General features: G+C 43.2%; 1 protein-coding gene across 3 annotated transcripts in view; it reads left to right on the forward strand.

The window, feature by feature from the left end:
- The window catches only part of jph3b (junctophilin 3b), a 61,262-nt gene that overhangs the window by 15,464 nt on the left and 31,951 nt on the right, over nt 1–13,847 (forward strand). For all 3 annotated transcript variants that reach the window (XR_003928360.1, XM_030053725.1, XM_030053726.1), the window contains exons 2-3: nt 655–1,138; nt 3,685–4,050. Coding sequence is in view for 2 of the 3 variants with exons in the window: in XM_030053725.1 (XP_029909585.1) it covers nt 655–1,138; nt 3,685–4,050 (850 nt within the window). In the remaining variant the exon portion in view is untranslated. The remainder of the gene's footprint in view (nt 1–654; nt 1,139–3,684; nt 4,051–13,847) is intronic.

Consider the following 13,847-nt stretch of genomic DNA (forward strand, 5'->3'; position numbering starts at 1 on the left):
TCATTATTATTATTATTCTTACTGGTAGTAGTAGTAGCAGAAGTAGTAGTAATATCATTATTGTTTTTATAAAAGCACATGCAATAGGGTGTGAATCTTTGTCTTAACAGACTCGGTTCGATCCATCAGTCGACAGATCGATTGAACCATTTTTCTTTTTTGGGGGAATGATTCGATTCAGTTTGAGTTTGTAAAACTTTGATTCAAGCCGATGATTCAATTCAGCACTATTAGCCAGAATTTTCTATCCATTAAAATGCATGTGAAATAATGTAAGACTGTCCCTCTGAAATATGACAAAATTCTTCTGAAATTTCATGATACTCGGTAGTTTTACACAGAGCTGCAGTGACTCTGCAGTGTTTCTTAAGTGATACTGAGTTCAGCGGACGATGGGAGACAGTATTTGCATACCTTTGTGACCGTTTCACAACATGAAGGATTTGTCTCTCCCTCCTCACTGACAGTATGAAATATACACAGATCTTTACACAAACTTCTAAGTGACCTGTATCAAAGAGCATCAGCACTGTGTCTCATCTAACATTTCTCTCTATCCAAGAGCGATTCTTTCCTCATGAGCCACCGTGTGTAAAAATCCTCTTTGCTGGCCAAACTTAATACTGTATAAAATCTCTTCTCCTTTCTGTCTAGGTACCTTCCAGGGTCAGTGGGTGGGCGGCATGCGGCATGGCTACGGCGTGCGTCAAAGCGTCCCCTACGGGATGGCGGCAGTCATCCGCTCGCCGCTCCGCACCTCCATAAACTCCCTCCGCTCCGGTTCGGAGCACAGCAACGGCACAGCTCTGCTGGACCGGACCGGGGCGGTGGTTCCGGTCCCTCCTCCCGTTCCCGGCACCCTGACCACCAGCGTATCCATGTGCAGCACAGGCAGTGGCGGGAGCAGCCCCGCAGTGTCCCGTGGAGGCTTCGTACTGACCGCTCACAGCGAAGCCGAGCTGCTGAAGGGGAAGAGGAAAGGGTTGTTCCGGAGGTCCATCCTGTCCGGCCTGAAGCTGAGGAAGTCGGAGTCCAGGAGCTCACTGGCCTCCCAGAGGTCCAAACAGAGCTCGTTCAGGAGCGAGGCGGGGATGAGTACTGTATCCTCTGCTGCCTCTGATATCAACTCCACCATCAGGTAATAAGCAGGAGATGGTATGGAGGTTAATGTCTGTTCTTTGGTACTGAAGCTCCACCACCAGTTCAGTGACGGGTTACTGAGGTTGTACTGCAGCTGGAAGGAAGGCAGCATTCTTCAACAGGATGTTTAACCCTTACAGTGCTCTGATTGGCTGAGTCTGCACGCCAACCAGAGCGTGAAAACACAGTTTCTCCATTGTGAAATCAGTACAACTAGTGGTGCAGTGAGTGGGTGAGGTAAAATGAGAAGTCGGGGTCAAGTGTGGAGCTCTTTGGGTAATCTTTGGTCGTTTCTCGCACAGGGTCCTGCGTCGCTCCATAGAGAATTCTCAGCCAGAGAGGTTTACAATGAAAGATTATTATCAGACATTACTGAGCCAAACACCACCCAAATCACCACTGTAACAAAATCAAAGATGGCCAAGAGGTGCTTCTTCGCTGGACAATCAGCTCGCCGCTCTCCAGTCGTCCAAAGGTAGATTGTAAGATTTTATTGCAGTTGAAGGTTAACCCTAAATCAACAGAACAAGAAGGCAAGAATTTGAAAGCCTAACGTGAAGTGTCTGCATTTATGTAGCAGCGAGTGTACTGCAAAGAAGCAGAGGTGTCCTTTGGCCATCTTTGAGTTTCTAACAAAGAAGATAACGTGTCAGTGTTGGAAAGTTACCAAGCAAAGTGTTAAGGACATCTGCACAGGAAACTTTGGGAAACACAACTGGTACAACCAGAGATTTCCTGTATCAGGGCTGATGTGGGACAACTGCAGCATTATTAGTTCTTCCTTTCAGTTTTTCGTCTTTTGGAATGGCACAAATGAAGTGAAGACAGATGTCAGATATAAGAGAGAAAGATATAGGGAAAGAGCTGCAGGTGTTAAGGCTAAAATGAATCTCAAATGTGAACCAATACAGGTAGAGTGGAACAGTACATTTTGAGTTTATGCTAACCTTAATTAAACAATTTAGTTACCTAACCTTAACCTTATCTATAACCCTAACCTTAACCAAACTGTTTTACCATCCCGACTTAACCCTGAGACTAACTCTAACCAACACGAACTGTAACCATAAACTGAGTGGACAACATTTTCACGTCAAGAAACAGATCTGAATCTGTAAATCTGTGGGGCAACTTTGACCTCCATCTTGTTTGGGCACCTTCTCAGAGTTGTCAGAAAATGGACCTGCTGTTGGGTATTTTGAATTATAATGCAAAACGTAAAAAAGGCTGTTTTTTTTTTTTCACATCATGGAAACGATGATTTTCTGAGGCTGAAAATAGTGAATCAATCCCAGACCGTCTGACGTGTTTTCATCAAATTCCAAGCAGAGCAGACTGAGCTGTCTTGTTTTTAAAGGCACCTGTTACCACAAGCACACACCTGATGCCCATGACAAGAGTCACCAGCACTCAGCCTGTTTGTTGGCAACGCGGCTGACAGCGGCTTATCAATCTGATTAATGTATTGGCACGCCTAATGAATTAAGAGACTTATCGGCCTCATGAATGTCCAGTCTGTGTTTTATTCGATGTTGCCAGTGGATGTTGCAAGGGCTGAAGTAGGAGTACAGTCTCAAGGTTTTTCTCTTCCTGATGCATTCCTCGGCCTTTTGTTTGATGTAAAATTTAACAAGTAATGTACAATTCCTTACTGGAAGGTTTCTTGCCAACCTCAAAACTTGAGACTTGGCCAGTGTGAATGAATAGGAAGCCCCAATATTCACTGTGGGAGTGACACATCATGTCCAAACTAATTAGAAGGTTGGGAAAATGAATGCTTCAGTTTGTAATTGACCTTGAAACCTCCTGCACACAGTCAGTCTCAAACCATTGATCTCTGGAAAGATGCATTCTCTGCACTCACATTTTTGATGTGAGTGCAGAGATGCTCAGACCCAGCCTTAGTCTTGACGCTACTGGACCACTCCTGCTGTTGGTGTTGAGTTGGACTGGACAAAGACGGTCTTGAATATAACCCTGGTTTGATGTTTCAGACCTGAACGATCTGCATTATGAAGGGTATTGGTATAAGGATGTGAAGCGATTCCTCTTGTAAGAGCTTTGTGAAGCATGGGCTCATCAGTAGCTATTAACGCTGAAGGGCTGGTTTCATATTATAGACACAATGTGATATGACTTGCTTCTAGTGATACTGATGCATGGACATCTTCTCCAGAGGTGATCCCATGGTTGGACTCGTGGCTAATTATCCTGGTGAGCACGAAGCTAAAACAGCAGTCAACAGGGTCTGTCAGTGGCCAACATTTCAAGCCACCAAACAACTTGCAAAAAATGTTTAAAGCATCCAAAGCAAAATGCAGCAACTATATTTCACTGGACAGGCGCTCTAGGCATACCTTGGAAACGTGTTGACTAATTGCAGAATGCTACTGTATTACTACAGTACTACTGGAACCCATTTACAGTATCAGTCCTCCTTGTGTAGTAATACCCTGGAGTTATTCAGTGAACAAATTAATGGTCAAACCAAACCAAAAACCAAACAATCCTTCACCATTTCAACCTGACCTTTCACCTCCACAGCCTCGGAGATGCAGATGCGGAGCTGGCCCTTGCCGATGATGACGTAGACGCCACGGCGACAGAAACCTACTGCGGGGAGTGGAAGAACGACAAGCGGACAGGCTTTGGCGTGAGTCGGCGCTCCGACGGGCTGCAGTACGAGGGGGAGTGGCTCAGCAACAAACGCCACGGTTACGGCTGTACCACGTTCCCCGATGGCACCAAAGAGGAGGGGAAGTACAAGCAGAACATCTTGGTGAGCGGCAAGAGGAAGAACCTGATCCCTCTCCGGGCCAGTAAGATCAGGGAGAAGGTGGACCGAGCTGTGGAGGGGGCGCAGAAGGCAGCTGACATCGCCCGACAGAAGGCTGAGATCGCCTTGTCCAGGTAACTAAAACATCTATCTGTCGATTTATCTCTTCACATGAATTTCCAGACAGGGAATCTTGGGAATCTTTTTTTTCACCAATGACCCAAAGGAGGGGTTTAGTTTGTTACCCTGGGACAGACACTCATGGACACAAATTGATTCTCTTATCATGTGGAGACTCATCAGAAGTAGACCCGTGACCCACTTTGGGCCCAGACCTTGATGTTTTCAAGAACCAGGTCATAGGGCCACGGTTATAGCTGTCTTGTGGAAAGGGAAGGATATTTTGAGATGCAGTTCCTGCTGTCAGAGCTGCTTGTTTTAACCTTTATTTGTTGACTGGTGTTGTATAACTACATGTGGTAAAGAAAATGAAATAAGTAAAATAAGTTGCATAATATTACACGGCAGAGATGAGTCAACAGATACTTGAGGACGGCTGTTTGACTGCCATCTCCACAGCATTCTCACTCCACAGCAAACATTTTCTGGAATACAGAGCATTCAAGAGAAGGTTTTCAACGCAGTATTTTGAATCCTGATTATGTAACACCCGTTACTGTATTCCCTTACTCCCCAGGTCTGCCCGCAACCACCAGAGGGCCTTGATCACACAATCATAACTGTGCACAAAAAAATCCTAGGCTGATAGGCCCGGTAGTTTCTGAGATTAGCTGCAGACAGACACAGACACACTTGAACAAATGCAAAAAAAAAAAAAAAAAAAAAAAAAAAAAGATTTTGGCTTCATATTTATGGGTCTTGCATCCCTAAAAGTCAAGACTAATGTTTTTATATGTGTGTTTGTTTGTGAGAATGGAAGAATTTGTGCTATTACACAATTAGAAACAGGAGAAATTGGACTGGAAGCCCTTTTCTTCTGATTTCCTTGACGTGGCTTGTCGCCCCGCACTTGTACTGAAGATTTGTCTTCATCCATTTTGTACTTGTAGCTTATTGATGACTTTTTGTTTTTTTTTAGGCTAGGTTCACACGACAGCTGATGTTTTCTAATCGGCACAAAGCTAAATGATGATGCACCTTCCACCGTCCATCCTGGTACAAAATCAGATCCTGTGACATGCAACCTACATCTGACTGGTGTTTGAATGCTGAAATCTGAATTGGCCAATGAGTTTTCTTGATTGTCTTTTTGGAGAAAAATTGGAGACACAAATCGTAACTGAAATGCAAGTAAATAGGCACAAAAATCGGTCAGATATATAACAGATATATTCAGGCATTCAAAGAAAAAGATGTAATCAGAAATTCACCACCGAGCAGGAAGCCGTGTGGTGTGAACGCAGCCACAATCAGTGAGTTAATGAATGAGCAGACGCTGAACCAGTTGTCTGAAAAAGGGTTACGGTTAATATTGATGACTGATCAGCAGTTGACCTTGGAACAGATCAATAACCTAATAATGGGTTGCACACTGACATCATGATCAACAGCTATCTTATGTATGTGTCTATATGGCAGGCTGTGTGTGTGTGTGTGTGTGTGTGTGTGTGTGTGTGGTCTTTGAGCATGTGATGGGGAATAGAGAACGTGTTTTGAAAGTTTTGAAGCTTAGATGACTGAGCGAGAGAACGATGGAGAGAGAGAAAGAAGATATAAGATGAAAGAGAGCGAACATTGAGAGTAAAAGCGAGACAATAAGACAGAAGAAACAGAAAGTAGGAGAGAAGAGAGAGAGAAAGAGAGAGAGGGAGAGAGAGAGAGAGAGAGAGAGAGGGAGAGAGAGAGAGAGAGAGAGAGAGAGTCAGAGAGGGAGATTTCCGCATTATGCCAACAGTGTTGGCAAGCAGCCTGAGAGAGCAGGGAGGCTGAACTAAAGGCTCACACACACAGACACACACACACAGACACACACACACACACACACACACACACACACACACACATATGCACACACACACACACGCACACACACACACACAAAACACAAACTTGCTGTCTCTTACATGCTTACAAGCTTACATCCATATGTGACAAAGGCCTGGGTTCACACACATGCAGCCTGCGCATGCACGGGGATGCATTTGCTGTGTTTGTTGGCGGTGTAAAGATCCAATCCTATTAGCCCTGATGACAGTGTTCAGCTGAGGGCAGCGTGGCCACGGCTCGCTACAGCTGCTCACTTAACTCATCTGCACCGGGACTCTTAAGTTGATGAGTCACGCAGTTACAAAGACAATGTGTAGAAAAGAAAGAGAGAGACGGAGAAAGTGAAGAGAATACGTGACCAAGCGTCTGCCCTGTGGAATACTCCTGTCACATGCAACCTCAACACCGGCTTTTTCATATAAAAACAAATAACAACGTGGGGCTGCAGTAAAGAAGAGCATTTCATCTGGTCTGCCCCCATTTTTTAGACCAAAAGTCTGACCATTTTTGACCACACGAGAATGAATAAAAATGGTCAAAAATACATCCAAAATACCACATGGAGACACCAAGAACTTCAATTCATGCTGTGATTTCGTATCCAAAACTTTTGACATTTGGAGATTTCTGTTGAAGTTGCATCTCCTGCATATTTTTTTAAGAATACAGGGTTTTTTGAAAGACTGGAGGCCTTTAGTCAATTTTTATGATGAGAGCACAGACAGGAAAATCATCCCTGTGTCCCGCTCTCAAAAATTCCATTTTTCCGTGATTGGATGGCGAGCATTGTGTTTCTGGAACTGGAACTCAGGAACTCCCCTTTAGCGTCAGTATACCTGGAAAACCAGACAGCCTCTGAATGCCCCGGGTCTTTAGTTTGTGGTTGTAAAGTTAAGAAAGCAGCATTTATGTGACATTTTAATGATGCTTTGGGTAATAATTCTTGTTTCTGGTTCCCATATCTGTCGCTGTTTGGATCGGAGTCGTGTATCAAATGGAGGTTCTCGTGTTAAAAAAATATTTTTAATCATGCTATAAGCACTATATTCATTATTTCTAAAACATATGGATTATATTTCAGTTTTAGGTAATAGTAAGGCTTTATTTTAATGTCACAGTTTCTCTTGCAGTGGCTGTAATTTCCTCGCTGTGGTGGTGCACCGCTGCTAAATGAACAGAGGGTTAGGGTTAGTTGTTTGCTGGTTTGACTGGTTTACAGTGTCTACCAGTGCCCATTCAACCTGAGGGGTCACATGGCCCCTGAAATTTGTTGCCCTCTCACTTTTTGTGCACAAAAAATAAAATTGTGTCCAACAGTTCAGCTGCAGTGACAACAGGGAGCAGTTTTCTCCAGAAACACGGCTCCAATGCAGAATTCGGTTGGGTTTGGCCCGATCTCCTTCCATATTGGGGTTAATTCTGGTTGAGTTGCGTCTCCCTTGAAACAGACAGAGCGGTGGCTCCTGGTGCTTTTTGCTTTTTTGCTTTGAGAGTTGGCTGTGAGGCAGCGCTTCCTAACCCTCACCTTAACCCCGGCCTGGGAGGCAGCGCTGCCTTACAGTCAACACCAAGGGCAACACAACAAAACAACAAAACAAACAAACAAAAAACAAACAGGGAGCACAGAGCGGTTGCAGACAGCAGCCTGATGGTTTGAACAGCATTTTGTCTCAGAATTACCAGCAACCCCACAAAGTCAAACTAAAAACGGAGTAAATGTGAACGTAATTCTCCACTCCCAGAATGAATAAGGGCAGCTAAGTTGCACCGGTAAACATCTACAGTGCATAATGACAGTCAGGCAGGTCATGTCATTTGGATTTGGATGGTTGAACATTACCATGATATGTGTGTGTGTGTGTGTGTGTGTGTGTGGGTGCATGAAGCCCAAGGTGTCGACTGCTGAAAGGCCGCCGGGGTTGTTCCACTGACGGCGGCTGCAGCCCCGCGGACACCAAACCTCTCCGCAGGCTGGCCTCCTTGGAGATATGAGTGTATTTTCTGGGTCACAGGCTAGTTGGCATTACTACAGTGACACGGGGCTACAGTCAGCTTTTTTGGCTGTGAAACATCAAACAAACATTTTATGAGTGCGCAAAGTCAACCTGTTCATTGTTAAGAGAGCAGCGGCGGTTGTCGTCTCTTGATGGGATAATATATGAGAGCCTTGTCTCTCCGCTCTGTAGCTCCAGGAGAGAGAGACGTGTTCATGTTCAGTGACCTTGTTTGAACCGTCTAACATCACAGGAGGAATAAATGTAATTCTCTCTCAGTTTCGAGTTTGTTTTAAAGATAAATGAACCATTCCCATCTGCTTTGTTGTTGTTGTTGTTCTTGTTGTTGTTGTTGATGATGCCTATTAATTTTCAGTGTGAGCCAGCATATCCACCAGCGCGTCCTTTGAGCCGCGTGGTGTAGCGCTTCGCCAACTGTAATTCATGACAAAGTCTAGTGATTTAGAAGGTCGAGTCACATTTTGCAGCAGTAAACAAGTGGCAGGACTGAGCAGGGCCAGGCGCTCCCCAGGAGGAGTTGATAAAGCGTACAGTATCAATTCATGCTCCCATTTGCTTTCCTTGATGTTTGGGAAGAAAAACAGTCGCGGGGAAGGATTTTGACTCGGTGATAAATTTCACGGCGCAACGTCATCCTTTATTGTACAGTTGGAGCTCTGCGCCCTGCTCCATATGTCTTTCATCTCCTTTTTCTCTCGTAGGACGCACTCTGCGTACACCAGCACTGATATAACACAACAAATATATCATAAAGAGCACATGAAATAGGCGTGCATCCATTAGAGGATTGAAAATTAGTGACAGGACAGCTGTGCTTTCATCAAACCTTGCAACGTGCTAAAACAGTGGTATTTCCAGCCTGGGCTTGACAGTGGTTTATGCTGCATTCGAGGTGGCTGCCGCCTCTAAATTGGAGGTAAATGGCAGGAGACAAGCAGAAAATGATTTAAATACAGCCGTTCCTTATAAGCAGCGCTGCATGAGGGGATTTCTCTGGCATAAATAAACGATCTGCTCGTCTATCTGTAAGTCTGTCTGTCCAATTTTAAAGGTGCCTGTTAACTGCTCCCACCTCACTATCAACAGCTTGTTTCACTTATATAGTGACTGTTATATTATGTTATGTGTGCCACAAGCATATTAGCTGGTTGTTTTTGCCCGTCGGACTGTTTGCTTGTTTGTCTCTGGATGTTTACTGGTCTGTCCCTCTCTCTGTCTCACTTTGAGACAGTTATTCTTGTCTGTTTTTCTATGTCGGTGTGTTATTGTTTCTCAATAACTGGGTAGCTGTCCTAGAAATCACTAAATGGAGGAGGGCGAGATGTGCAAAGTGATGTGCATGTGGCTGTGTGTAAGTCAGGCATGCTCAAAGTGCGGCCTGTGGGTCGGCAGCGGTCCTCGGAAATGTCTCCGGTGTCTTGCGATGAGTTCAGGTGACGTGATGAAATGCTGCGTTATATTTGGTGCAGTTCCAGTAGAGTTTTAAATCAGTATACAGTTGTCCCTCGCTATAACGCGGTTCACCTTTCGCGGCCTTGCAGTTTCGCGGATTTTTTTTTTTTTTGTGCAATTTTGCATGCTTTTTTTTTACTGGACTTATTTTTCTACGAAGGTTTGAACTTTGAGAGTGTTTAAACAAGAGAGAAAAGTGAGAAAATGTTAATGCCTGTCTGAGAAAAGTGTATAAAGTGTGTAGTGAGGGGTTTTACAGCCTTAAAACATCTAGAATAATTGTAAAAAATAAAGCTGACTACTTCGCAGATTTCGCCTATTGCGGGTTATTTTTACAACGTAACTCCCGTGATCAATGAGGGACCACTGTACATCAAACAGTAGTTTGCTTTTAGGAATGGTAAAACTGCGCCCCCTGGATTAAGCTGTGGCGTGAGGAACGGTAGCATGGCCACTGCTTGTGAGGCAGATTACATCGTCACTGCGGGAAGGCTAACAAGTTGTTGTTGGTGAGATGCAGGACTCAGGGTCATCTCACAAAAAAAAGTGTCAGTGAGGAGAAAAGGATGTTTCAGGAGAAATGGAGCAGCACTTACTTGGTTGCACCTCACAGGTCGGATTAAGTGACGTGACTAATCTGCAAGCAGGTGAACGCAATGCAACATAAAACGCAATAATGACACCAGTCATAAACTGTACTACAAGGTCACAGACAGAGAGCACACAACTAAGAAGCCTAAACTAAAAGCTAACTAACTAAAAGCATAAACGAAGCATGCATTGTAGACATGCAGCTTTGTCATTAAAACACCTACAAATGAACATGTGGGATTTTTTTCTACTCCAGAAAACACAACAGACATTTCTCACATGATTCATGACCGGCATGGCTTTTAGTCTAGAAGAGGTTATTAAAGTCCCTAAACCAGCCCTCAGTCATCAAAACTTTGAGGATCCCTGGTTTAAGTGCCTGTGTGTGTCTATGCTTATGTGTATGTAGTGCTGGCCAGTATGACCATAAATGTATGTCACGGTATTTTTCAAAATTGTAACGATTTCACGGTATATGACGGTATTTTCTTTTTTCATGCACGACTGGGTGTTAACCACATTTTCTAATGATTTAGAGAAGAATTACTGCAGTAAATTAACTTAGAATGACCTGTTTTACTGTCATGAGGAATGAATACTGGACATTAATGTCCAGACAACTGGACATTAATGTCCAAGTTGTCTACCCTAGTATTAATACAGGTTTACATGGAAACACAAAATGACGCAAAGAGGTGGCACTTATGATTCTAATGAAGTGAAGGAATCAGAATGCATGACAGTTGCAGTCAAATACACAACCTTTTTATTATGCAAATTTAAGGCCACTTGCATTAATATGCAGACTGATTTGACTGATTTACAATATGTTAAATTATTATTATTATTTTAAAAATGTTAATTACTTATCAAATAGACCTAACAATTCAGCTACCAATGAATGAGCAGTAGTATGCATGTGATAACATAGATTGAAAAATAAGCCAGAGTGATACCTCTTCTCTGAATAGACAAGCTAAGCCAGTGCGCTGCTGTTAGCCAGTGAAAATAGAGCGGAGTGGCAACTCTTCGCTTTGTTACACAATCTATGTCAGTGCGCTGCTGTAGCCCAGGGTTGCCAAGTCCGCGTTTTTTCCGCCAAATCGGGCTACTTTTTAAGTGTTGCCGCGGGTACGAAATTTTGTCTGCGGGTTGGGCTTGGGCAGACATGAATAAAGATTCATATTTTGAATGACTAATGTTTATACCCAAATCCTGTCAAACTGACTCCGGGCCAGATCAGCATATAAACTATCCACATATGTCACATGCTCCACAGACAAATAATATGCCAATGCTGTGTGAGGCCACTCAGCACAAGACCAATCACATCATCAGCACCACTCTGCCCAGTGCCTGTCAGCTGAAGTAAGGTATCCCATATTATATTTTAAGTTCTGATATACTGTAAATTCAATAGGTGAAAGAACTGTTTCGGGAAATTGCCTTTAATGTTTATGTTGTTATTTTATAGATATTATAGTGCATTTTGCAATTATAGCAATGCTGTTGAACTTTAAAAGCAACATATATGGATTTTTATGGGCATATTTTGAGTTCTGGTATTGGGCTGATTTTTGGGCCCTTTTTATACCGGGTTGGCGGGTTTTGGGCTGGTTTTGAGTTGCTGTTTGGCTGCTTTTGTCTCACAGACCTGGCAACCCTGCTGTAGCCTGGAAAGTTTCTTTGCCTTTGCCAGACGGATTTTTTGAAGCCAAAGAACACCCAAACAGCCGACACAGCTCCTCTTTTTGGTAAAAGTTCTTCAGCTTCACATTTTCTGAGTCCCCACTGCTTAGTGAGTGCAACTGCAAAAACAGTTCCCCCTCCAACAATGTCCCGCGGCGCTACGTTCCGCGTGTTGTTCCCAACGTTATGTGCGCCACACACACACACACACACACACACACACACCGGTATTGGGGTATCTGAAAAATTCATATCATAAAAAAAATAACACCGGTATTCGGTATGAACCGGTATACCGCCCAGCACCATGTGTATGTGTGTTCATGACATGGACGAATGGACAGAGCAGGACGGGTCAGGGACAGCGTGTGTCGATGAGAGACAGAGAGAAACCTGTACATCTGAGAATGTCCTGAAAAACATCCAACATGTTTCCCCTGGAGCTGAATTTATGAATCTGATTCCAAGTGTGACGTGGATCTGATAAAGAGACTAAAACACTGCAACCGTAGCTGCGTTTTGTCAGCTCTTTGTTTGGAAGTGAAACTGGATGGCACAGATCTCGCAGGATTTAAACATCTAGTGTCCCGATCCAGTTGAGCCGGTCAGTCACTCACATCTGAAGGCAGATCTGCAAATGAGACCTGAGCGCTAGAAAAGACTCAGGCAGGTTTTTTCACCTCTGTGCTCTGTGTTTTGGTTCTATGATGTAACAGCGAGAAAGCGCGTGCTCTCAGAGGTGTGCAGGGATTACATGATGTCAGGGTCGGGAAGAGTGTGATCTCCTCTGTTAGGCTGTCGGAAAGAGTGTGATCTCCAGTTCCAGCTTGTTGTCATGTATGTGGACCTCCATAATGTAAAATGACAGAAATCTGTCACATGCCAGCTATTAAGTATCTGCAGCCTGTTGCGCCGGCTGAGTTTGCCTGCAGGTCTGGGTGCAGCGTCCTCACTAACTCCCATGTTGCAGCTGGCCAGTTTCAAACTCAGGTCCTGCCTTTGTTCAGCTGCACCGTGAGCACTGACACTACACCTTAACCAAGCCCATCAAAACCAAAACATCGTCACGGCCAGAGACTCTGTGTGACGTTGCCCTCGTGTGAAATGGGACATTAATGCATAATAAAAACTAGTCATCAAGAAAGTCATCAAACATATCAAGATATGAGGTAACTAGCATTATCTGAGACTTTAGTGATGATAATAACGGTGACCATGACTACACACAATACCTCACTTTCACACAGGACCAGGGAAAGTGAGGGCTACCAAGCTGGGATGTAAAACTGAACTCTGAAGGCTTGAACTGGAATGAATTGAATTTAAATATATAGTATTTATTGATATTTATTTTTTTTGTATTGGTTTTTACCTCCAGGTATTTTAGGTTTCTAGTACTCTAGGATGTATGTTCTCTTGTCTTTCTGTACTTTTTTCTCTCTTTTTCCTATGCACTCATGCAAATGGAAAATAAAGTACCTTGAACCTTGAATAATAATAATAATAATAATAATAATGATAATAATGATGGTGATGATAATAATAATAATAATAATAATAATAATAATAATAATAATAGTAATAAACGTTGGCCTGGTTCATCTATTTGAAATTATATTAAGTAGCCAATTTTTTGTTATTATTTATTAATTAATTTAATTAATTAATTTATTTATTTACTTTTTCAGGTGAACAATCACTGCTCAGTGATTTTCAGCTTCGTACAGTCTCTCATTGCCTGACACATCCACTTGTGGAAATAGGAAAAGTAGTTTCATATTTTGCACGCACACACACACACACACACACACATTCTGATATCATTGAACGCAGTAGATGCTGCGATGTTAGCATGGAGCAAAGAGCGACTGGGGACACAGGGATGATTTTCCTGTCTGTGCTCTCATCATAAAAATTGACTAAAGGCCTCCAGTCTTTCAAATAAAACCCTGTATTCTTAAAAAAAACATGCAGGAGATGCAACTTCAACCTGAGCAACGCTGAGCAGCACTGTGCTGAGATATTTTGGAGGGCAGGAGCTCACTTACAAGAGGGGCCTAAAATTATTTTTGGGGAGGGACACGGTGTCCTTGTTTAAAATAGGATGCCACTTTATTCATGCTTTAAGCAAAGAAAAACCCAGATCTCCATACAAAAGGCAAACTGGGATGAATATT

Source organism: Myripristis murdjan, chromosome 6, assembly GCF_902150065.1.
Source record: "Myripristis murdjan chromosome 6, fMyrMur1.1, whole genome shotgun sequence".
Classification (NCBI taxonomy): Eukaryota; Metazoa; Chordata; class Actinopteri; order Holocentriformes; family Holocentridae; genus Myripristis; species Myripristis murdjan.